Source organism: Garra rufa, chromosome 15 (assembly GCF_049309525.1).
Source record: "Garra rufa chromosome 15, GarRuf1.0, whole genome shotgun sequence".
In the NCBI taxonomy this organism is placed as follows: domain Eukaryota; kingdom Metazoa; phylum Chordata; class Actinopteri; order Cypriniformes; family Cyprinidae; genus Garra; species Garra rufa.
The window spans coordinates 14,341,361-14,367,788 of NC_133375.1; the positions used below are offsets into that span (position 1 = coordinate 14,341,361).

Genomic DNA, 26,428 nt, shown 5'->3' on the forward strand with positions numbered 1-26,428 from the left:
TTTTATTTTATTTTTTACTATAATAACCCCTAATGGTCACAACAAATTGTTTGGTCATAATAAGCATAGTTCATAGCCATGTCCAGGCAAAAGAGATTTGGAAAATGCTACAAACTAAGTCGGTTAATTAATTTAAGAAGATGGTAAACTAATAAAATGGTGGTTTAAATGTAAGTGGGAAATTGTGTTGTTGCCTGAAGGGAACAGAACAAACTATTAACATCTAAAAGGAAAGAACAGTGTGACTGCAGGGGTGTTGGGAGACACAAACCTGGTACTTAGTTTTTTCAATTTTGTAATACTTGTATGGCTGAAATAAATGGTCAGAAGGGTGTCTAAGAGTTTCAGAGAGGGAAATGTGTGATTAAAATGTAATTAAAGTTACATACTGTACAAACCGTATTTTCTATGGCCCTACACCTACCCTACACCTAAACCTAGCCCTCACAGGAGATTGTGCACACTTTTACTTCCTCAAAAAAAAACTCATTGTGCATGATTTATAAGCCTGTTTCCTCATGGGGACCTGAGAAATGTCCTTGTATTACTAAATGTATTACTATCCTTGTGGGGACATTTGGTCCCAATAACGTGATGAATACCAGGTACACACTAGGGCTAGGCGCCGGTATACCTTTTCATACCGAATACCGGTGTTTTTTTTTTTTAATGATATTCATTTTTCATATACCCCAATACCGGTGAGTGTGTGCGTACAAAGCGTCAAGAACAGGTATGTTGACGCAAACAGAAACCGCAGCCTGCACGTGCTTGTCTGAAGCAACACATCTGCGGTGTGGACGTATTTCAGTATATCTGAGAAAGACCCAGGGTTAGCAATCTGCAAAACTTGTAATGCCGAAATTTCAAGAGGGGGTGTGTCTGCAGTCGTGCGTGCAGTGATGAGAGCAGAGACCGGCGCATTGGGCGCAGACAGATGTAGCTTTCAGTTAGGTCGCAATATTTTAAAATGTGTCTTTTCTATATACTGTATTATAAATATTTATGTTTTAAACCATGGAGGTGAGCCAATGGATATCACACATGCAACGTGAAAACTGCGCAATATGTGAAAGTGAAAGTAAAAACTGACTTTCAGCATCTGATGTGTATTCTTTCAGAGACAATGAGACGATTATACTTCATATGCTGATATTAATTTAGTCCCTTAATATTTTTCTTGTGCCCCGAACATGGTGGGGAAAAAAATAAAAAGAAACGTATTTTGTGTAAGGTTTGTTTTTGAAAGTCTTAAATAAAGCTCTTAATTTTCATTGATGACTGCAGTGTTATTAGGAGGTTATGAAAGTCATAATTATGATTTCAGGTGGTCTAAAATGTGGGGACTGAAAGACAAGAATTGCGATGAAACTTCAAAAGCCTATCCATTGAATAAATATGAGCGCTGCACGTTTCAAAATCATTTGTCGCGCTGCTTTGTATACTACCATTCTGACAGCGCCTCCTGCTGGAAGAGAAACAGTAGAGTTGTAAATGTGAACTGATGGATCCACAAGATAATGTGTTATAAAAATGTAAACAATTTAAACAAAGGCAGTAAAATATATGTATATGTTATTTAAGTAATATAATACTTGATTGATAATAATTGTTTAAATTGACTGAATTCTTTCGGTTTCGGCCAAGAATTTTCATTTCGGTGCATCACTACATCATATGTAAATGTGGTCAGGTTAAAGTTGTAGCCGCAGGAGGCAACACAAGCAATTTGCTTCACCACCTCCGCCACAAACATGTCCTGGAATATGAAGAATGCACAATAAAGTGTTGTGTATTTTGACTGCAAGTCATGAATTCTGATTTCTTCACCTCATTACAATTATGAGTGCCACTGTCACTTCTTTGTGAACAGCAGCATTTTGTGAGACCAATCAAACCTGAGTTAATACTAGTCCGGTCAATGTAAGCCAATATACTGCAGTAATTATTCTCTAATTTATTAGGAAATGTGGTTAACACCTAGTCATGCATGGGGAAAAAAAAATAAATAAATAAATAAATACCGTCATACCGTATAATTATGAAAAAAATACCGTGATATAAATTTTTGGTCATACCGCCCAGCTCTAGCGCACGCACGCACGCACGCACGCACCATTTTAAGGGAAACAAACAGAAACACAGATACATAAAAATAATGATTTTTTTAAAAGGTCTAATACATAAATGATTACTGTAATCTTAATTTGAACAGAAAATTTATGTAAAAATGTGAAATGTTATAAAGATAAAACTTTATATTTAATACTATTAAAAAGCATTTATTTGTTAAAAAAATACAGTAAAAACAGTAATATTGTAAAATCTTATTTTAAATGGCTTTTCTATTTTAATGCATTTTGAAATGTAATTTATTCCTGTTATGTTCACCAAAGCTGCATTTATTTGTAAAAAAAAACTAAAAACAGTAATATTGTAAAATATTATTATTTTAAATGGCTCTTTTCTATTTTAATATATTTTAAAATGTAATTTAGTACTGTTATGTTCACCACAGCGGCATTTATTTGTTACAAAAATACAGTAAAAACTATAATATTGCAAAATATTACTTTAAATGGCTCTTTTCTATTTTAATATATTTTAAAATGTAATGTATTCGTGCCATGTTCACCAAGGCTGCAATTGTTTGTTCAAAAAACACAGCAAAAACTTTAATATTGTAAAATATTATTATTTTAAATGGCTTTTCTATTTTAATGCATTTTGAAATGTAATTTATTCCTGTTATGTTCACCAAAGCTGCATTTATTTGTAAAAAAAAAATAAAATAAAAAACTGTAAAAACAGTAATATTGTAAAATATTATTATTTTAAATGGCTCTTTTCTATTTTAATATATTTTAAAATGTAATTTAGTACTGTTATGTTCACCACAGTGGCATTTATTTGTTACAAAAATACAGTAAAAACTATAATATTGCAAAATATTACTTTAAATGGCTCTTTTCTATTTTAATATATTTTAAAATGTAATGTATTCGTGCCATGTTCACCAAGGCTGCAATTGTTTGTTCAAAAAACACAGCAAAAACTTTAATATTGTAAAATATTATTATTTTAAATTGCTCTTTTCTATTTTAATATATTTTACAATATAGTGTATTCCTGGTATGTCCACCAATGCCAGATTTATTTGTTAAAAAAAATACAGTAAAAACTCTAATATTGTAAAATAGTATTTTAAATGGCTCTTTTCTATTTTAATATATTTTAAAATGTAATTTATTCGTGTTATGTTCACCAATGAAGTAAAACTCCAATACTGTAATATATTACTATTTTAAATGGCTCTTTTCTATTTATTATTTTATTTATTATTATTTTCTATTTATTATTTTAAAATGTAGTTAATTTGTTACGTTATTTCATGAAAAATACAGTAAAAACTGTAATACTGTAAAAGATTATTATTTTAAATGGCTCTTTTCTATTATAATATATATTTTAAAATTAAATTCCTGTTATGCTCACTAAGACTGCATTTATTTGTTAAAAATACATTAAAAACAATACTATTGTAAAATATTTTTTTAAATGGCTCTTTTCTATTTTAATATATTCAAAATTATAATTTATTTCTGTGGTAAAAAGCTATATTTTTCTCACAACTTCTCACATATCAAAATGATATATATAGATATATATATATATATTAGGGCCGGGACTCGATTAAAAATTTTAATCTAATTAATTAGAGGCTTTGTAATTAATTAATCGAAATTAATCGCATTTTAATCGCATGTAAATATTTGACCTGAGAACAGTGAGAATTAAGATTTTTACATGGATTTTTAGTATACCATTGAATAATGACTGAATACATAAGCTTAAGCAACAAAATATTGTTTATTTTTGTTCAACCAAGTCCAACAGACCAGTACAATATTGCCATTAAAAGTGTAGCAAGAGGCACGTTCTTTAACGAGTCTTTCATTCCGAGAACTCAGCTCTTGTGTTTGCTTAATTATGCATTTAAACTTTAATGACCAAACCTATCATTATAAATGTTGCTGCACATGGAATATAACGCGGATAACATTTAAAAAATAGTTTTTATCAGGTTACACACTGATTATTTATCACTCAAACCCCTTTCTCTATCTGTCCGTTGGTCGCGTATATCCTCCATGTTTGTAGTTTTTTAACACTTTTTATGCGTGTTTGTAGTTCTAATCGAATCCTCGTTCACGGCGCAGTGTGTTGCGGGCAATATAAGCAGTTAAGAGTGTGCATTGATCGAAGTAGTAGACCATCCGGGAATCTTTGGAATACTTTTTTAAACATACTACGATTTGGGACATACAATACTATTTAGGACGGACGTCTTTGGCTTGTCTGAACGCTAGTTTGTGCTCCAGTACAATCGGTCCGCCGAATCTCATCTAGTGAGAAACGTTCCGCGGTGCAAAACGTATTGCGATTAAAATGCGGAAAAAAAATTTTAACGCGTTATTTTTGTGTAATTAATTAATCTAAATTAACGCGTTAAAGTCCCGGCCCTAATATATATACATATATATTAACACCAAGTAATTAGCAATTTCTGAATAAAAAATTTGTAGACAGTTTTGGGTCAGAATACAATATTCCACGTGTCAAAAGTCTAAGCACGAGTAGATGGAAAGTTTGAGCCATCCTGACAGGGACAAGACAGGCTGTGTGATGAGTAGAGAGGAGCGGCTATGAGTGCGGTTCTCCTCTGCGCTCCCCAAAGTTTCTCACTTTCACTCGCTAAAGCTTCTCTTTCAGAGTCTATCGCTGTCACACACTCTCTCTCCAGGCCAAAATCTCATTACTAAAAAAAGCAGGTAATTTTTACAGCTCTATCAGCAAGTCTCTTTCTCTCTCTCTCTCCAGTCAAATGAACACAGATGGGGTTGGCTTGGTGTTTGCGGCTCCCCCCTGCCCCGCAGCACTCTGCACTTGCCAGAGGAGCGTGAAAGCACTCCAACACTTTATTAACAACAAAGGGCTTGCAAAAGAGCATGCAGTATTGGAGGAGCTCCCTTTCTAATCTTAAGACACAGATAGAACGAAATTACACTTAGAATACATGCAAAATCACAGGTAGGTGATTAAGTACAGGTTTTTATGAGAAGCTCGTACAGGTTTGGAAGGAGTCCTCGAGTTTCAGAACTTTTATAGCCGCTCAGAACTGTACTGGTACAACTCATCGTAGGGGTTAAATGTTGGTTAGATGTTACGTAACCTTCGGTTTTTGGGGGGTGCTTGGGGTATTTGGCAGCTGCTATGACATCATTCTCACCGGCCTATCAGATGGCAGCAGGTTGTGTAATCACACATCAGGTCTATTCAGCCTGACTGACATGTGTTCATAATTAAGCAGAAAACACTCATCCCTGTCATGCTGATGGAATGGTTTACACAGTCAACTTTGCCAACTGGCGCTTTAGATTCTCTTCTGATTGGACGACGTGTGTAATTCCAAGCATATGCGAATTCTGTATTGTCGCTGAGAGGTATGTGGAGAATGACAATAACGTGAATACGTATCAGCATTCTGCATTAAACTGACTGTTTTGGACAACCATCGAGGACCATAAGGCATGTAAGCTGGGTTGAGCCCTGCAGATTTGGTTTAATATGGTTAAAATTGTTCTAAATCACCAAAAGTCACAACAATTGAGTAAAATAGTCTCTTTTAGCCCTCCTCTCATCTCTCTTGTCAAAATATGAGACTTCTTCCACCAGAATGTGCCAGACGTTAATAGAAAACAACCTCACAGCTTTGCTCTATTTGGGTCTTTTTCAAAGTTCCCCTCAAAGCTTCAAGTGGGTGCCAAACTTCCTCACACTTCACACCCGCCTGAGTGATCTCTCCATCTGTGTCACTGTTTGTTGGGGACTGTTTGAGGGTGGGAGGTGCACAGATGTGCTGGCTGTAAAATCACAACATGGCAAAGGCTTGTGAATATTATTTAAAACATGCACATATTATTTAACATTAAGATTTATAATAATAACCCTGCCATTAACACTACTATTCAAAAGGGGTTGGTAAGATTTTTTTTTTTTTTTTTACAAATTCACAATTTTGACTTTTTTTTCTCAGGATTGCATTATTCAAACTCACAATTTTGACTTTTTTTCAGAATTGCGTGATACAAAATTAAAATTTGAACTTTTTTTCCCTCAGAATTGCATGACAAACTCACAATGTCTTTTTTTTTTACCTCAGAACTGCTTGATACAAACTCAATTTTGACCGTCTTTCTCAAAATTGGCGAGATACAAACCCACAGTTTTGACTTTTTTCTCAGAATTATGTGATACAAACCCACAATTTTGACTTTTTTCTCAGAATTATGTGATACAAACCCACAATTTTGACTTTTTTCTCAGAATTATGTGATACAAACCCACAATTTTGACTTTTTTCAGAATTATGTGATACAAACCCACAATTTTGACTTTTTTTTCCCACAGAATTGCATGATACAAAACCACAATTTTACATTTTTTTTCCCCTGAATTGTGTAATCCAAATCCACAATTTTGCCTTTTTTTAATTTGCGTGATACAAATCCACAATTTTTACTTTTTTTTCTGCAAAAATTGCGAGATACAAACTAGCAATTTTTACTTTTTTTTTCAGAATTGCGTGATACAAACTCATAATTTTGACCTTTTTTTTTTTCAGAATTGCATGATACAAACCCACAATTTTGACTTTTTTTCTCAGAATTGCATGATACAAACTCACTATTTTTACTTTTTTTCTCAGAACTGCGTGACAAACTCGCAATTATCAATTACGACTTTTCCTCAGAATTGCATTATTCAAACTTATATTAGAATTTCTTAAAATTGCATGATTCAAAAGCTGCATTTTAAGCTACTGCTCAAATATTAGAATTATTTCTGCTCAGGGAACATTTATTAATATAAATGTGGAAAACAGAACAACAAAATGTTGCTGCTTAATATTTTTGTGGATATCCATTTTTTCAGGATTCTTTGATGAACAGAAAGTTCAAAAGATCAGCATTTATTTTAAATTAGAAATATTTTAAAAGATTATAAATATCTTTAGTGTAACTATTAATGTTGTAATAATATCAGAAATATTCTAGTATAATATATTTAAATAAAATAATTGAAACAGCATATTGTTTTTTTTTTTTTTTTTAAATAAAGCTAGTTCTCATTGCACTGACCTATTCAAGTGCTCAAATAAACTTAATAGATAAATTTGAATTTATTGATCTGACTTCATTCCTACATCTACCACTTTCGTAATATTTTGGCTTTAAATATGAGAGGCATACTGTAACTGAAGTAAAACTTGTACACTTAATTTTTATCTTCGCAATTTACAACTTTACCCGAAAAAGGCAATAGGGTGCAGTGTGTATCTGAAGGGCTGACAGTGTGATGGAGAAGTGGGAGTACTGTGTCTATACTTTTGGGACATTACCCTTGATTCCTGACTTTTATGACTAACCCACTGACTAACTAAAGGAAAAACTGAGCACCAGCAATACAATAAAGTCTATATTTCATTTATGCAACACAAGAAGCCTACAGTATTTCACAAGTGTTAAAAGAGCAGTAAAATAGTGGTCTTTTTTATCTTCAAAAAACAGCAGAAAAGCTGTTTAAATGTCTCATATGCTATATTATAATTCTTCTGGATCAATAAGATTTATATTAGGTAAGTAAAGTAAATTAGGAAATGCTAAGGTTTGGCGTGTCTTAAAATACTTCTTATTCACATAATATCTCTCCTTCTCTCTCACACACATACGTAAGAGCACATGTTGGGAATGGCCTGCTAAACATCTCCTCACACATTCTTTCTGATTGCGACCAAACCCTGTTACACACTGTATGAAACATGCTGCTGTTGGTTTCTGTGAGGTATGCTGGTTAATGGCACTGGGCTTGGGTATATTTAAAGCACTGCTCAATCTAAATAAAGCCTGGCTGGGCTAAATTTAAAAAGACAGTGCAGAGGAGCGTAGTCCAAGCTTAACACAGAAGATAAATGGTGAAAAGTAAATGTAGGTTTTCGGTCTCTCCCGTTCTATTCACAGGCTCTGTAATTACAAAGTCTATGGACAGGCTGGGCTGTAATTTAGAGCAGCTGCTTCTGCAGACAAAGAATAATGTATGTGCAAAGTCAGTAAAAAATGTAGAGACCTGTTCCATCAAAAACCTGGAAATGAGACGGGAATAGGAAATATCGCAAGCCAGATTTGAACTAGTGTTACTGAAATAAACATGGATCACTGTGTAGAAGTGCTAACCACAAATTTTAATCCGATTCCCACTAAATCCCAATGAGGCCCAAGCCACACAACTAAATTTAACGTCAATATATGCCATTGTGATTGCTTTATACTTGGCTGTTCTTGATCGCAACCAATGATAAACCATGAGAAAAGTTGCCCACAAACAGTGACATGATGCATAAACATAGATAAAAGAGTTGCATTGATGACAATAGTGTTATTTTGAGCAATCTATCCCACTTTTCATTTACTTTTGCCATAAAATGTTTAATCCTCATGGATTTAGGTCATTTAAAAAGATACAATCTGGAATTTTTAAAGTTGCGGTCTTGTTTTTTCGCCAATTATGCATGAGAAACAGGATACTCTGGAAGCCAATTTCCGCCACTGAATAAAAAATTAAAGGTAATTGCGACTTTTGTATCCTGCAATTCTGACACAATACAAACTCAATTTTTTTTCTCGGAATTGCATGATACAAACTCACAATTTTTACTTTTTTTCAGTTGAATGACACAAACCCACAATTCGGACATTTTTTCTCAGAATTGCGTGAAACAAACTCAATTTTAACTTTTCTCAGAAATGCGTGACACAAACTCACTTTTTTTTTCTTCCAATTGCGTGATACAAACCCACAATTCTGACTTTTTTTTCTCAGAATTGCGTGAAACAAACTAACAATTTTGACTTTTTTCCAATTGCATGATACAAACCCACAATTCTGACTTTTTTTCTCAGAATTGCGTGAGACAAACTCACAATTTTAACTTTTTTCTCAGAGTTGCATGAAACTCACAATTTTCTTTTTTCCCCCCTGAATTGCATGAAACAAACTAACAATTTTGACTTTTTTCCAATTGCATGATACAAACCCACAATTCTGACTTTTTTTCTCAGAATTGTGTGAAACAAACTCACAATTTTAACTTTTTTCTCTCAGAGTTGCATGATACTCACAATTTTCTTTTTTTCCCCCTGAATTGCATGGAAAAAAACTAACAATTTTGACTTTTTTCCAATTGCATGATACAAACCCACAATTAAGACTTTTTTTCTCAGAATTGCGTGAAACAAACTAACAATTTTGACTTTTTTCCCAATTGCATGATACAAACCCACAATTCTGACTTTTTTTCTCAGAATTGTGTGAAACAAACTCACAATTTTAACTTTTTTCTCTCAGAGTTGCATGATACTCACAATTTTCTTTTTTTCCCCCTGAATTGCATGGAAAAAAACTAACAATTTTGACTTTTTTCCAATTGCATGATACAAACCCACAATTAAGACTTTTTTTCTCAGAATTGCATGAAACAAACTAACAATTTTGACTTTTTTCCAATTGCATGATACAAACCCACAATTCTGACTTTTTTTCTCAGAATTGTGTGAAACAAACTCACAATTTTAACTTTTTTCTCTCAGAGTTGCATGATACTCACAATTTTCTTTTTTTCCCCCTGAATTGCATGGAAAAAAACTAACAATTTTGACTTTTTTCCAATTGCATGATACAAACCCACAATTAAGACTTTTTTTCTCAGAATTGCGTGAAACAAACTAACAATTTTGACTTTTTTCCCAATTGCATGATACAAACCCACAATTCTGACTTTTTTTCTCAGAATTGCGTGAGACAAACTCACAATTTTAACTTTTTTCTCAGAGTTGCATGAAACTCACAATTTTCTTTTTTCCCCCCTGAATTGCATGAAACAAACTAACAATTTTGACTTTTTTCCAATTGCATGATACAAACCCACAATTCTGACTTTTTTTCTCAGAATTGTGTGAAACAAACTCACAATTTTAACTTTTTTCTCTCAGAGTTGCATGATACTCACAATTTTCTTTTTTTCCCCCTGAATTGCATGGAAAAAAACTAACAATTTTGACTTTTTTCCAATTGCATGATACAAACCCACAATTCTGACTTTTTTTCTCAGAATTGTGTGAAACAAACTCACAATTTTAACTTTTTTCTCTCAGAGTTGCATGATACTCACAATTTTCTTTTTTTCCCCCTGAATTGCATGGAAAAAAACTAACAATTTTGACTTTTTTCCAATTGCATGATACAAACCCACAATTAAGACTTTTTTTCTCAGAATTGCGTGAAACAAACTAACAATTTTGACTTTTTTCCCAATTGCATGATACAAACCCACAATTCTGACTTTTTTTCTCAGAATTGCGTGAGACAAACTCACAATTTTAACTTTTTTCTCTCAGAGTTGCATGATACTCACAATTTTCTTTTTTTCCCCCTGAATTGCATGAAACAAACTAACAATTTTGACTTTTTTCCAATTGCATGATACAAACCCACAATTAAGACTTTTTTTCTCAGAATTGCGTGAAACAAACTAACAATTTTGACTTTTTTCCCAATTGCATGATACAAACCCACAATTCTGACTTTTTTTCTCAGAATTGCGTGAGACAAACTCACAATTTTAACTTTTTTCTCAGAGTTGCATGAAACTCACAATTTTCTTTTTTCCCCCCTGAATTGCATGAAACAAACTAACAATTTTGACTTTTTTCCAATTGCATGATACAAACCCACAATTCTGACTTTTTTTCTCAGAATTGTGTGAAACAAACTCACAATTTTAACTTTTTTCTCTCAGAGTTGCATGATACTCACAATTTTCTTTTTTTCCCCCTGAATTGCATGGAAAAAAACTAACAATTTTGACTTTTTTCCAATTGCATGATACAAACCCACAATTAAGACTTTTTTTCTCAGAATTGCGTGAAACAAACTAACAATTTTGACTTTTTTCCCAATTGCATGATACAAACCCACAATTCTGACTTTTTTTCTCAGAATTGTGTGAAACAAACTCACAATTTTAACTTTTTTCTCTCAGAGTTGCATGATACTCACAATTTTCTTTTTTTCCCCCTGAATTGCATGGAAAAAAACTAACAATTTTGACTTTTTTCCAATTGCATGATACAAACCCACAATTAAGACTTTTTTTCTCAGAATTGCGTGAAACAAACTAACAATTTTGACTTTTTTCCCAATTGCATGATACAAACCCACAATTCTGACTTTTTTTCTCAGAATTGCGTGAGACAAACTCACAATTTTAACTTTTTTCTCAGAGTTGCATGAAACTCACAATTTTCTTTTTTCCCCCCTGAATTGCATGAAACAAACTAACAATTTTGACTTTTTTCCAATTGCATGATACAAACCCACAATTCTGACTTTTTTTCTCAGAATTGTGTGAAACAAACTCACAATTTTAACTTTTTTCTCTCAGAGTTGCATGATACTCACAATTTTCTTTTTTTCCCCCTGAATTGCATGGAAAAAAACTAACAATTTTGACTTTTTTCCAATTGCATGATACAAACCCACAATTCTGACTTTTTTTCTCAGAATTGTGTGAAACAAACTCACAATTTTAACTTTTTTCTCTCAGAGTTGCATGATACTCACAATTTTCTTTTTTTCCCCCTGAATTGCATGGAAAAAAACTAACAATTTTGACTTTTTTCCAATTGCATGATACAAACCCACAATTAAGACTTTTTTTCTCAGAATTGCGTGAAACAAACTAACAATTTTGACTTTTTTCCCAATTGCATGATACAAACCCACAATTCTGACTTTTTTTCTCAGAATTGCGTGAGACAAACTCACAATTTTAACTTTTTTCTCTCAGAGTTGCATGATACTCACAATTTTCTTTTTTTCCCCCTGAATTGCATGAAACAAACTAACAATTTTGACTTTTTTCCAATTGCATGATACAAACCCACAATTAAGACTTTTTTTCTCAGAATTGCGTGAAACAAACTAACAATTTTGACTTTTTTCCCAATTGCATGATACAAACCCACAATTCTGACTTTTTTTCTCAGAATTGCGTGAGACAAACTCACAATTTTAACTTTTTTCTCAGAGTTGCATGAAACTCACAATTTTCTTTTTTCCCCCCTGAATTGCATGAAACAAACTAACAATTTTGACTTTTTTCCAATTGCATGATACAAACCCACAATTCTGACTTTTTTTCTCAGAATTGTGTGAAACAAACTCACAATTTTAACTTTTTTCTCTCAGAGTTGCATGATACTCACAATTTTCTTTTTTTCCCCCTGAATTGCATGGAAAAAAACTAACAATTTTGACTTTTTTCCAATTGCATGATACAAACCCACAATTAAGACTTTTTTTCTCAGAATTGCGTGAAACAAACTAACAATTTTGACTTTTTTCCCAATTGCATGATACAAACCCACAATTCTGACTTTTTTTCTCAGAATTGTGTGAAACAAACTCACAATTTTAACTTTTTTCTCTCAGAGTTGCATGATACTCACAATTTTCTTTTTTTCCCCCTGAATTGCATGGAAAAAAACTAACAATTTTGACTTTTTTCCAATTGCATGATACAAACCCACAATTAAGACTTTTTTTCTCAGAATTGCATGAAACAAACTAACAATTTTGACTTTTTTCCAATTGCATGATACAAACCCACAATTCTGACTTTTTTTCTCAGAATTGTGTGAAACAAACTCACAATTTTAACTTTTTTCTCTCAGAGTTGCATGATACTCACAATTTTCTTTTTTTCCCCCTGAATTGCATGGAAAAAAACTAACAATTTTGACTTTTTTCCAATTGCATGATACAAACCCACAATTAAGACTTTTTTTCTCAGAATTGCGTGAAACAAACTAACAATTTTGACTTTTTTCCCAATTGCATGAAACTCACAATTTTCTTTTTTCCCCCCTGAATTGCATGAAACAAACTAACAATTTTGACTTTTTTCCAATTGCATGATACAAACCCACAATTCTGACTTTTTTTCTCAGAATTGTGTGAAACAAACTCACAATTTTAACTTTTTTCTCTCAGAGTTGCATGATACTCACAATTTTCTTTTTTTCCCCCTGAATTGCATGGAAAAAAACTAACAATTTTGACTTTTTTCCAATTGCATGATACAAACCCACAATTAAGACTTTTTTTCTCAGAATTGCGTGAAACAAACTAACAATTTTGACTTTTTTCCCAATTGCATGATACAAACCCACAATTCTGACTTTTTTTCTCAGAATTGCGTGAGACAAACTCACAATTTTAACTTTTTTCTCAGAGTTGCATGAAACTCACAATTTTCTTTTTTCCCCCCTGAATTGCATGAAACAAACTAACAATTTTGACTTTTTTCCAATTGCATGATACAAACCCACAATTAAGACTTTTTTTCTCAGAATTGCGTGAAACAAACTAACAATTTTGACTTTTTTCCAATTGCATGATACAAACCCACAATTCTGACTTTTTTTCTCAGAATTGCGTGAAACAAACTCACAATTGTAACTTTTTTCTCAGAGTTGCATGAAACTCACAATTTTCTTTTTTCCCCCCTGAATTGCATGAAAAAAAAAAAAACTAACAATTTTGACTTTTTCCACTTGCATGACACAAACCCACAATTAAGACTTTTTTCTGAGAATTGCATGATACAAACCCACAATTTGGACATTTTTGCTCAGAATTGCGTGATACAAACTCACAATTTTAACTTTTCTCAGAATTGTAATACAAACTCAATTTTTACTTTTTTTTCTCAGAATTGCGTGATACAAACACAGTTTTGACTTTTTCTCAAAATTGCGTTGCTACAAACGTTTTACTTTTTTCCTCAGAATTGCGAGATACAAACTCACAATTTTTACTTTTTTTCTCAGAATTGAGTGACACAAACTCACAATTATATCTTTGTTTTTAGAATTGTGTAAGACAAACTTACAATTTTGTTTTAGAATTCGGTGATAAAGTAAATTTTTACTTTTTTTTCTCATAATTGCATGATACAAACTTGTAGTTGTGAGACAAAAAGTGTGAATTGCAAGATGTAAACTTGCAACTGCGAGAAAAAAGTCAGAACTGTAAGTCAGAAATTACATTTTTGTATTAGTGGTAGTACCTTTTATTATCCCCTTGGGGGAATTCTGTTTCAGTGGGTTTCAACATCCGTTTCACATGGAAAACAATACAGCATGAACAATTCTGACTTAATTTTTCAGTATTGTGAGATAAAGTCATAAGATACAGATTTTTAGCACACAAAATTTTATTTCCTATGACTGTGATTCCAGTGTGAAAAATATATGCTACATTAATTTGTTTAATTTGTTTGTGTGTGTGTGTGTGTGTGTGTGTGTGTGTGTGTGTGTGTGTGTGTATATATCCAACGTGACACATTTTGTATTGTAAATGTAACCTAAATTGTATGGGCTTATTACAAGTGATTCCCGTTTTTACAAACTGCAGTCATATAAGGGTTTCGAATATAAATGCACTGTAGGAAAAACATGCCATTAGCATGAGAAACACTTTAAAAGAGAGAGAGAGCTTATTTTAAAAGTTAAAGTTAAAAAATGTCTTTTTAAATACATATAAAAACATCTGCATAGGATCTGTGCATAGTCAGAGAAAAAACGCAGAGAGGTGCTTAGGGGGTTAGCTGATGTCGGACGTCCTCCGGATTTCTGGAAAAAGCTAGGAAATGGTTGAAACCTCTGTGGAACACTAAAAACCTGGATCCAGTCAAAGCTAAATATGCAGTGGAACGTGCTCAGGTGATCGCGTGGGGACGTTTTAAGAGCTTACTGGTATTTCTATCAGAACCTTGTAGAAAACACAAGCTTGCTGGAGGATTTGTTAACTGTAAATCATAATAGGAGAGATGTCGAAAGATATAACTATTAGAGTAACATAGTAAGGCAGAACTAACAGTTTAAAGGCTAAATTTGCAGGCATTTTAGAATACAAGAGCGGCAAAAGGAAAGAAAGAAAGAGATACGGAGAAAAGGAGGAGGCCACACAATCCGCAGCCGTTGGCTACAACAGAATTGCTTGAGCCAGACCATCTGCTATAGATTATAACGATTCATCTGAGAAAGCATGAGAGAGGGAGGGGAAATAAAGACAGAGGGGGACGTCAGACCAACTCAAAGACACATTCAAAGAAAAACTGGAGTAGAATGAGCGAGTGAGCCAGTGAATGAGTAGCTGAGCGGTAGGTTGAATCAATGATTAATATTTGAATAAATGAGTGTGTGAGGAATCTGTGATTAAGTAGGTGAATGAAGGCGAGAATGAATGAGTCAGTGAGTGAATGAGTGAGTCAGAGCGTGATCTCCACAAAGATATGAAGTAGAAAAGCAGTTTCAAACATTGATAGTAATAATAATAAATGTTTCTTGAGCAACAAATCAGCAAATTAGAATCATTTCTGAAGGGTCATGTGACACTGAAAACTGGAGTAAGGGTGAAAATTCAGCTTTCCATCACAGGAATTAAATAATATTCTAAAATATATTAAAAAGAAAACGGTTATTTTAAATTGTAATATTATGTCAGATCAAATACATTCAGCCTTGGTAATTCCACATTTTTGAGAGGAGAAATGTACTCATATTGTGAAATAAGTTTTTGGCCACCTTTTGATCACCCAACCCAAACCTAAATAGTTTCTCATGCTTTTTTCTTTAATCTTTCATTAGTATTACAGCAAAAAATTTTAAATAGAGAAACTGGTTTGGCTGTACTTCTCAGTAACTTGCAAAACAGTCTGTAAAATTAACATTAAAAAGAACTGTAGATTGTGATCCTTGATTGAAAGAGTTGTGTTATGACATTTTTGCCACTAATTGAAATCAGTCAGTGAATGAGTGAATCAGTAAGCAGTGTTGGGAAGTAACTGGTTACATGTAACAGCATTATGTAACTGAATTAAAAAATAAATGTAACTGTAATCTGTTACAGTTACATACAGTTAATTATGAAAATGTTAATGATTACAAAGGTTACATCTGAATACTTCTTGCTTTTATATTTACTGTTTCTTGTTATGATTTTAAATCTGTGTTAATCCACAGAATGATATCAAAGTAGAGGTGCTAAAGTCTTTTAGTGTTTTTTGGTAACTTGGTTTGATTGCTTCTATTCTCCTTTATAAGTAGCTTTCGATAAAAGTGTCTGGTTAATTACTAAATATAAATGTAAAAGAGAAGTAATCAAAAAGTAATCAAACATAATCAGTTATAGCCTCTTTTGGACTGCACGCTGATTCCAGAAAATTGCCAGAGTGCTATCTGCGTGAACACAAACGCGTTCTGGGATTGATCCTGGGATGGATACCTAGTAACAATGCTGGGATCAGTCCCGGAATGAGCTCTGTGTGAACAAAAGGCAGAACCAATGCTGTAAAAAGCTCACTGTTCGACGTTCAGGCAAAAAAATGGGTGTGTAAACAGGAATGACCCAGAGATCAGGGAGATCCTCACTATCTGCGCTGAAGCCAAGATCGTTTGCCAGTTTAACGGTACGCATCGCATTACATGTCACATCCAAATGTCACATGTCTTTACGGGATCTTTATGGGTTGTGCGTGAACACACGAACAGATTCCGGAAAATCACTGGCAGTGTGAATGAACCAAAATCAAATGATTCCAGAACAAATCACAGGACACATTATCTGTGTATTTTCCGTAATCGCTGTGTAAAAGAGGCTTATGTTACTTTAATAAAGTAGTTGAAATAGTTACACTACTTATTACATTTTAAATAGGGTAATTTGTCATCTGTAACATATTAAATTTCCAAAGTTATTTTCCCAACACTGTCAGCAAATCTGTTTACATGGAGCATTGTATTCCAATTGGTTCAAAAGTCCAATCTGAAAACGCTTCATGTAAACGCCTTTGGAATAGAAATGCCCAAATTGACTTTTCTAATCCACTCATTAAAACACTTGATTGGATTGAAAAGCGAAACTAGACAATTTTGCGCACATGCAATAATGTAGAAATGACACACAGAATGAGACAATTTTGTTGTTGTTGTTGTTAAATATAATAAACTACTGTCGTGTCAATCTAAAATTCTCTTTCCACTCATCTGTGACCTGCTGTAGGATAACATTGGGCACGGGAATCATTACACAAAGCTTAAATGTTTGTCTTCTAATTAGGACACGAAATAGATAAAGTCTGTTTTTTAAAGTCTGCTTTTTACAAGATGTAATACAAGTCGCAGGTGTTCCCCAAATGTGTCTGTGAAGTTTCAGCTCAAAATACCTCATCGACCATCTATTATATAATTTTAAAAACGCCTATTTTGAGTGGAAGCAGAAACACACTGTTTTTGTGCATGTTTCTTTAAATGCAAATGAGCTGTTGCTCCCCACCACCTTTTCCAAAATAGAGCTGTGCCTTTACAGCTTGTACCTCGGATACTCTCCCAAAAAACATCCGAAGCATGCACACAGAAAACGTCTGTCATATGGCGTACAAGTACTAAACTATGTTCTTTCATGTCTTATTGTGCTTAATCTGTCAACTACACACAAGTTTATGTTAAAAACACACATGAATTACAAAAACAGTTGGTTATGTCTGTGAAGGTTAGAACTGTACTAAGATCCGCCTTTCTATGTTTTTCACAAGCTTGCTGAGAATGGCTTATCAAAAAAAAATTACTGGGTTGTTCTTTTTTTAATGTTTTCAGGGTTTGGTAGAGGCAATGGGGACCTGATTATAGCACCTAAACCAAGCGGCAACCTCCCGCTCTCTCTATTGAAACCAACACGGAAGTGACAATTCATCGACTGGCCGCTAGAGACTAGCTGCAAAAGGGAGTCAATCCCATAGACGCCCCATGTTAAAATGCCCAACTTTACAGCAGAAAAAAATATGTTTACAGCCTGGTACAAAAAGTGGTTTCGGTCTATATAGCTAATTTCGGCCTTCATGTCAACTGTGAGAGGGGTGAATTTTTTTTAGAACTCATCCTTTTAAGTTATATTAAGCCTTAAAGTTCTGCATAATTAAGGGCGTGGCCACTTGAGTTAAAGGGGAATGCCGCTGCTGTCACCACTGTCGCGCTAGGCGGGCGTGGTTTCAGCAACCAGCTCCACCCACATCCCGCCTATTTGCCCATTTTCGATTATCCGGGAGTGACGCGCGATGACGCAATTCCAAGATGGCGACGGCCGAATCCCGCCCACTATGAGCTTCAAAATCGCTCTTCAGAAACCTACGGATGACGTCAAGGACGTCCATATTTTCTACAGTCTATGACCTAAACACAGAAAAAAAATCTGATTTTCATGATATATCACCTTTAAAAACAGAAAAGGAGGATGGTTATTATGCAAAAACACAAAACTTTGTGAAAAATCCGGAAACTCTATATTTGTGCAGTGTGTACATGTCAAAAGATTAAATCATTATGAATGACTTCATTCTGAATGAAACAAAGTGTCCATGTAAATGAGGCTTAAGTGTGAGTTGGTCAATGAGTGAGTGAATATGTAGCTGAATGAATAAGTGAATTTGAGTAAATGTGCAAGTAAGTGAACGATTGAATTAAGTGAATGAGTGGCTGTCATTAAGTTAGTATTAAATATTGTGTGAACGAGTGACCTAGTTAGTGACTGGTGAGTGAGGGAGTGTGTGAACAGGCGCTTGAGTGAGTGAGTTCAGACAGGAACTGGGTGTGCGAGTTATAAAAAGTGTCTGGTGGTGAGCACTACTCAGTACAGTTGCTGTTTTTAAAGGTACTATAATATGTAGACAACAAAAGTCCTCAGTCATCCATCAAAAAGTGTGTTGGACTTGCTGAGATTTTTTATATGTTGTAATACCATTAGGGCTGTGTGAATCTGTGATTATATTTGAACCACAGCGGAAATACTTTCTTGACAAAAAGCCGCTTGTGGTTCAGTAATTCACTCATAAACATCTTTACTGGACACCAAACCACATTCACATGAACACAGCACAATGGATGATTACATTAATCCAGTCCAGGCTGCTTCACATACACTGAATTTGGAGGTTCATTGTATTAAAATAAGTACAATAACAGCCTCTAGTAATGTCTTTGGTTAGTGTAAACATACAAGCGCAAGTACACGCTCACACACAGAGCGACAGACATGCGCTCACGCTCAGTATGCGTGGCGTCTCTGTTTCATGTCCGCTCAGCTAAAGCTTTATTAGGTTGTAAAGGCAGTGAGAGCTTGTCAGAAATCTTTTTTTTAATCCTCTTGATTTTGACACTGAGCATCGCCAGCGTTCCTTATGAAATCACTCTTTCCATTTGTTCACCTCGTACCATGTGATTCAACAGTGAGAAAACAGACAGGTGAGAAGTGGAGAGGGAAGACAAAAAGAAGAGATTGCCACTTATAGCTGGTCAACTGTTGTTTAGGTTGATGTCTGTGTAGTTTAGGGATGGGTTAGTCATCCAACAACTTCGCTTTAATATTTTATTGGCAGCGCTTTAAGGCATAAAACACATTGAGACACTACTTTGTTTAAATTTATGAAATGACAGATTAGTTGTTAAACAATTAGCAGAGTAAGCTGGTCTATTGCCAGACAACAAGCTATAGCCATCAAAGCACCTGTTTTGTAACAAATCCACTGCCTTGAACAATAAATTACATGAATGGCTGTATTTAGTGTTCATATCAACTGTTAACATTTTGATCACTTTTAATAAAAAAAAAATGCAGCCTTAATGAGCATAAGAAACACTTTTAATTAATTTACACTACATGATAGTGTTTATTGCAAAGAAATGCACCTGAACAGTGTCTGTTGAACTAGATCTTTAATCAACTAGATTATAAAAAGCTTCCTTAAAGGGACAGTTCACCCAAAAATGAAAATTACCCCATGATTTACACCAGTGTCAATTTTGATAGCACATTTTGATTTAGTCTTAGTTTTTTGACTAAAATGCCATTTAGTCTTAGTCACATTTTAGTCATCTGAATTGTTTGAGTTACGCTAGTTTTAGTCGACTAAATATCACAATTTTAGTCAATGAAATCTACAGTAGACTCAGTCAGCTAAAAACGAATGGGTTTATTTATAGTGTAATGCATTTATTAAGCATTTTTCTAAAATGTATAGGTTTGATATTAAGGTTTTATCATGATAGACACAGATTTAACTGATGTGACACGCAACATGCTTCATATTACAATTAAATGAAACCACTTCTCATGAAGAAACAAAAATATGGTCTTTTTAACAAAAAGCCAATGGTTATACAGACTAATTATGCATTCTTTATAATAGCATGTTTACCACATTCTTCATTCTATAAGCAGACATATGTATTCATATGAATACATTTAGATTAATCTTTAATAGGGCTACTAACTGATTCAGTCAAGAGCAGCGAGTGATTTTCTGTCTTACTTTTGTTGCTTAATTAACATCAATGCCACAGACAATAGCAACTAAATTAGGCTGCTGTCCCTTTAAAACCGAATGCATGTATGCAATGTACTGATACATGTCCCATAGTCTCCCAAATGTTTACGTTCACCTAACACGTAACCAAATGTGTTACGTGAATACTCAAAACGAACAATTCGACATCATTGTGTGTGCATTTCTCCGTTCGTGAGACACAAAAGAGTGTCAATAGGCTATGATACAGTCCTAAACACGCAGCAGATTTGTTCTGAATTAATCTCTTCCCAATTTTTGTCTCATTTTTATTCGTTGACGAAAATGTCAATAGATTTGTCGTAGATTTTGTAATTTGAAGCGAGTTTTTGTTTAGTTATCGTCTCGTTTTAGTCTGTGAAAAAATGTGGTTGACGAAAATTATTCGTCAATGAAATTAACATTGATTTACTCACCCTCAAGCCATTCTGGGTGTATATGACTTTCTTATTTCAGACAAATACAATCAGAGTTATATTAAGAAATGTCCTGGCTTTTCCAAGCTTTATAATGACAGTGAAGCAAAATAAGCAAAATAAAGTGCATAAATCCATCATAAAAAGTACTCCACACGACTCCGGGGGATTAATAGAGACTTCTGAAGTGAATCGATACATTTGTGTAAGAAAAATATCCATATTTCAAACTTTAGAAACATTAATCTCCAGCTTCCGCTAACTGTCATACGTGCGTTCTTGAGAGAGTGGCATTCCAGATGTAGGAGTAGCATAAGTCCGGTGAGAATATGCTAGTCTCGCGAGAACTGAGTTTTGTTTACATCAAAGGAAAACTAGTCTCCTCTTGACTTGAAATCCTTCTTTACAAATCCTCATTTTGTACTTCTAATTCATGATCAGTGTTTTGTTTTGCTCTCTTCTCTGTGCTTCCGCAATCGTCACTTCTCACCGGAGCTTACGCTACGTCTGCGTCCAACGTTATCCACTCGAACGCCACTTTCTCGTAAACACGTGTACAACAGTTAGCGAAAGCTAGAGATTACGGTTTATAAAGTTTTAAATACGGATATTTTTTTCTTATACAAATGCATGGATTCACTTCAAAAGGCCTTTATTAACCCCCAGAGCTGTGTGGAGTACTTTTTATGATGAATAGATGCACTTTACTGAACTTCAAAATCTTAACACCCATTCACTGCCATTATAAAGCTTGGAAGATCCAGGACATTTTTAAATATAATTCTGATGTACATGTTTGAAAGAAGAAAGTCATACACACCTAGAATGGCTTGAGGGTGAGTAAATCATGGCGTAATTTTCATTTGTGAGTGAACTGTTCCTTTAAGACCAAATAGTTGACTAGTCATTCAAACAACTCCCTAACAGTTGATTTTAAAAATATGTAGCTTATAGACCAATAAGTCTTGCTCTGATCACAGGGGGAACTTACCGTGGGAAGCGGTAAAATCCTCCAAAAAAAACTCCAACAACAACACAAAAACAACTTATAATTCATTCTCTAATGTTTAACTGTTGTTGAACCATTCTACCTAACATTGGCTAAAACACAACACCGAGACCATTATCTTAAGCAGTCTTATCACAGTACTCCATCACAGATGCAGTGACAGATTATTGATCTAGTGATTCAGCTCACATACATTACTCATGAAACATTGGCCTGACACTAATGCTTCTGTTCTGGACAGTCCCACGCACAGGAAGTCAGTGTCCCTAGATTAATTGGATAATCACTCAAACCATGACCAAAGGAAATTAAAATGCCTGAGTAATGTATAGTATAGGGACTTGTAAAACAAATACTGGAAGTCAACGGCTACTGTTGATTGTTTGGTTACCAACGTTCTTCAAAATATCTTCTTTTGTGTTCAGCAGGAGAAAGAAACTCGTACAAGGTTTGGAACATGAAGTGGAGGGGGAGTAAATAATGACAGAATTTTTATTTTGGGACAAATTATCCTTTTTAGCATGTTTCTGGATTTACTCTTTTAGCAGGTTCCTTTCATTTAGCCTAATGGTCTTTGTACAAAGACTTATTTCCATCAACAAACATCACCGAAATAAACATCCCTCACAAAACCATAAAAAGCCAGCAAAACAAACCTTAGTCTCTATAGTTACATGCATGCCAGCATGGTTTTGATTTGGAAGGCTTTAAAAATGCTTTAAAAAGAACAATGAAAAAAGAAATGACTGCTCATTTAAATAATTTGCTTCTTTGAGGGAATTACACTGTATATGAGTTTCTTGTTTATTTAATGAAAGTCTTTGTTTAGGAGGGTTATGACAAACTGCAAAGGTTAGCAGATCTTATGTAATGGTCAAAAGTATGGTGAGCTGTCAAATGTGGGTTAGCTGATGAATGACGTGTGTAACGTGGTGTGTAAAATCCAATGCTACGGTGAACTCCTTGCTGTTCTTTTTTTTTTTTTTTTTTTACAGCAAATACTCTCCAAAAACATGCTGTATTGGTTAACTTGTCTACATGCCATCTGTATCCATTTTTGATCGTTTTCCCATGGAAATTTGGCAGACAGACGCATCCTCAACTGAGTCGTAGCATCTGCGCACACACGCCAAATAAGCTCCTTGTTAAACCAAATCATCTTTCCCATCTCAGAAGACCTCAAGGCTTATGGTTCCAGCATTCAGAACCACTTTTCTTTTGGCGGAAAGCTCTCAATGTTTCAGAGCTGAAAAGGGATGTAAGGGATGATGCAAACCAAAATGGATTTCCATGGTTAGTTCTGAACTCTGCGGTTTTGTCTTTCGGTGAGCCGTGTTACACAAGAACCCCAAACACAGCAGGAAAAAAAAAAAAAAAAAAAAAGAGGTGTTTGAAAGTTTTCCTCCAACAAATTAAGAAACATTACTGTTCTGTTCTGTGTAAGAAGTATAAAGGGATGATTCTGGTCAGACAAATGTCTCCGAAAAAATTTATGTATCAATCAAACCTCAATGTTCAGAATAAACACTTACAAATGACCTGAAATATGTGCGGTTACATTAGAAATCTCATCAGTCTCTCTGCACATGCCTAACACTGTTTTAAATTCCCACTTGCCATGGAAACATAAGATACAAATTGAAAGCTTAAAAATGAGATTTCCAAAACCATTAGACATATATATCATAAATTAGGCCTAAAATACTAACGAGACACTAAACATCTTACTGTTCAAAAACTTTTGACTGGTAATGTTTTTTAAAGAAGCCTTTTCTGCTCACCAAGCCTGCATTTATTTTATTCAAGTACAGCAAAAACAGTAAAATTTTTAAATATTTTTACTATTTAAAATAACTGTTTTCTATTTAAATATTTTTTAAAATGTAATTTATTCCTGTGATTTCAAAGCCAACTTTTTTATTTTTATTTATTTTATTTTCATTACTCCAGTCACATGAACTTTCAAAAATCATTCTAATATTCTTATATGCTGCTCAAAAAACTTATTATTATTATTATGTTGAAAACAGCTGAGTAAGAACGGCATTTATCTAAAACATAGTCTTTTGAAACATTATAAATGTCTTTATAATCACTTTTGATCAATTTAAAGCATCCTTGCTAAAAAAAAAAAATATTATTCTGACTCCAAGCTTTTGAATGGTATATAAATGTTACAAAAGCTTGTATTTCAGATAAATGCTGATCTTTGGACCTTTCTATTCATCAAAGAAACCTCAAAAAATGTACTCAACTGTTTTAAATATTGATCATAATACTAAAAATGTTTCTTAAGAGGCAAATCAGCATATTAGAATGATTTCTGAAGGATCATGTGACACTAAAGATAATAAATGCAGGCTTTGTGAGCAGAAGAGCCTTCTTTAAAAACATTAAAAATCTTATTGTTCAAAAACTTTGACTGGTAGTGCATGACTATAATTTTTTCTTAGGACATTTACTTTCTGCCACTGGCTTGATGCTGAATCTGCCAAGCCAGATTGGGTCATAAATATTAATTTATTATGTTAATTACATTCAGTCTAACTGATTTGCTGAATGCCAGATGTTGGTTAATGAGTGTGAAATTTCAGCTAAATTTTCTGCATGATCCTAAAGTCACTGTTCTACTATTTTTTTTTTTCTTGGCACCTTGGCAAGCAAAATTAAATTCTTTAAATATGATAATCTACCAAACATATTACATTAATTTTATACACACAAATGCACACAAGCACCCGCACTCCTGACTGAACATCAAAATGAGACAAGGACGGATGTTCTCCTACCAGCTGATGTGTGAGGACGATCCGGATGAGCGGCTCAGTGGACAGGTTGAGTGACAGGGCAGGAGAGGGCTCCACCTTTAGAGAAATAAGATGACTCGCCATCTGGATCTTATGATCTTTAAAATCCACCGCCTCGTTTATGCTGCAGAGACAGACAGAGGCGGTCAAGTTAGTGTCCACACTTTAACTACTGTACAAACTTTACATAAAGAGCAAAGAAAATGATGTTACTGCTATCTGCAAAGAACTAATATCATACCAATGATCACAAGTAATAGAAGTATTAAGATAATAAAAATCATATCTACAGAGAAAAACAGCATTGTGATTTTGTTTTTTGTAGAATATTTCATTAAATAAGAGGCAATTATTGGCAGTTTGATTATTTAGTTACATTGTCAGTTTTTGCTCTCCCAATGAGAATAGATCCGAACTAAGCCACTGCAAAATCAGCTGTTCTGCATTTCAGAGCAACAGTAGTGGCATTTGTTTTGTTCCTGTGTTAATCCATGCTTCTAAATATATCTGTTGAACTATGACTCAGTAACTCACTTACTTGTTTCCTTAATGAATGAATCACTCTTTTTAAGTCAAGTCACCTTTATTTAGGGCTGGGTTTTCACACCAATTTCACAATTCGATTCAGATTTACAAGCTTGTAAAATATACATTAGAATCGGCTGTTTTGTAAATTTTCTACTGTAAATATATCAAAACTTAAGGTCTGATTAGTAATTTGCATTGCTAAGAACTTCACTTGGACAACTTTAAAGGCGATTTTCTCAATATTTTGATTTTTTTGCACCCCCAGATCCTAGATTTTCAAATAGTTGCATCTCGACCAAATATTGTCCTATCCTAAACAAATTATACATCAATAGAAAGCTTATTCATTAAACTTTCAGATGATGTATAAATCTCAATTTCGAAGAATTTACACTTGAAACCGTGACTAGTTTTGTGGTCCAGGGTCACATATAAACATTTAAGTAGCTATCATAAAAACTTGACAGATGTATTCAAACATAAATTAAATATTGAAGAAGAGTAAAATTTATAATGAAAATGTTATATGATGCATATATTTAGAAAAATGCTCTCTCTAGAGTGACGTTACATGACATTATGACACTTGTAAACACTGATGTCTATGCGCAGTTGAAACATTGATTGAGAAATTACATGAGACAAGATACAAATTACGATAAAGTTGTACTCTTTCTTTAAAAATACCTTCAGATGTTTATTTCGTGCTAAAACTGGTATTAAAGCGGAGGAGATGATCAGTTCACGTGTTCACTTTACTGTACTAAAATGTACTTAATTTGAAATCTTGAGACTTTCATATCAAAAGTAACAAAGCACAAAGCTTATTTGCACTACCATGTTCTGTTTATTTACTGAAAACAGATTAGACTTAGAATCAATACAGTTTCGTAAAAATGAGAATCAATTACCCAGCCCTATCTTTATTTTATCAGATGCATTCAGTCACCTGTTTTCTTGTTAAATGAATCTGTGTTTGCGAACAAATTGGTTGAATGAATGATTCAACGACTCGATTATAAATATTATAAAGTCTCTTGTTGCCACCTACTGGTGTAAGGACGTGACACAACACTAATACACAAACGGA

The 26,428-nt window shown here is 33.8% G+C and overlaps 1 protein-coding gene across 1 annotated transcript in view; it reads right to left on the reverse strand.

The window, feature by feature from the left end:
• The window catches only part of adgrd1 (adhesion G protein-coupled receptor D1), an 85,000-nt gene that overhangs the window by 24,585 nt on the left and 33,987 nt on the right, over nucleotides 1-26,428 (reverse strand). Inside the window, exon 13 of the mRNA XM_073819413.1 lies at nucleotides 24,793-24,934. Within this exon, the coding sequence (XP_073675514.1) occupies nucleotides 24,793-24,934 (142 nt within the window). The remainder of the gene's footprint in view (nucleotides 1-24,792; nucleotides 24,935-26,428) is intronic.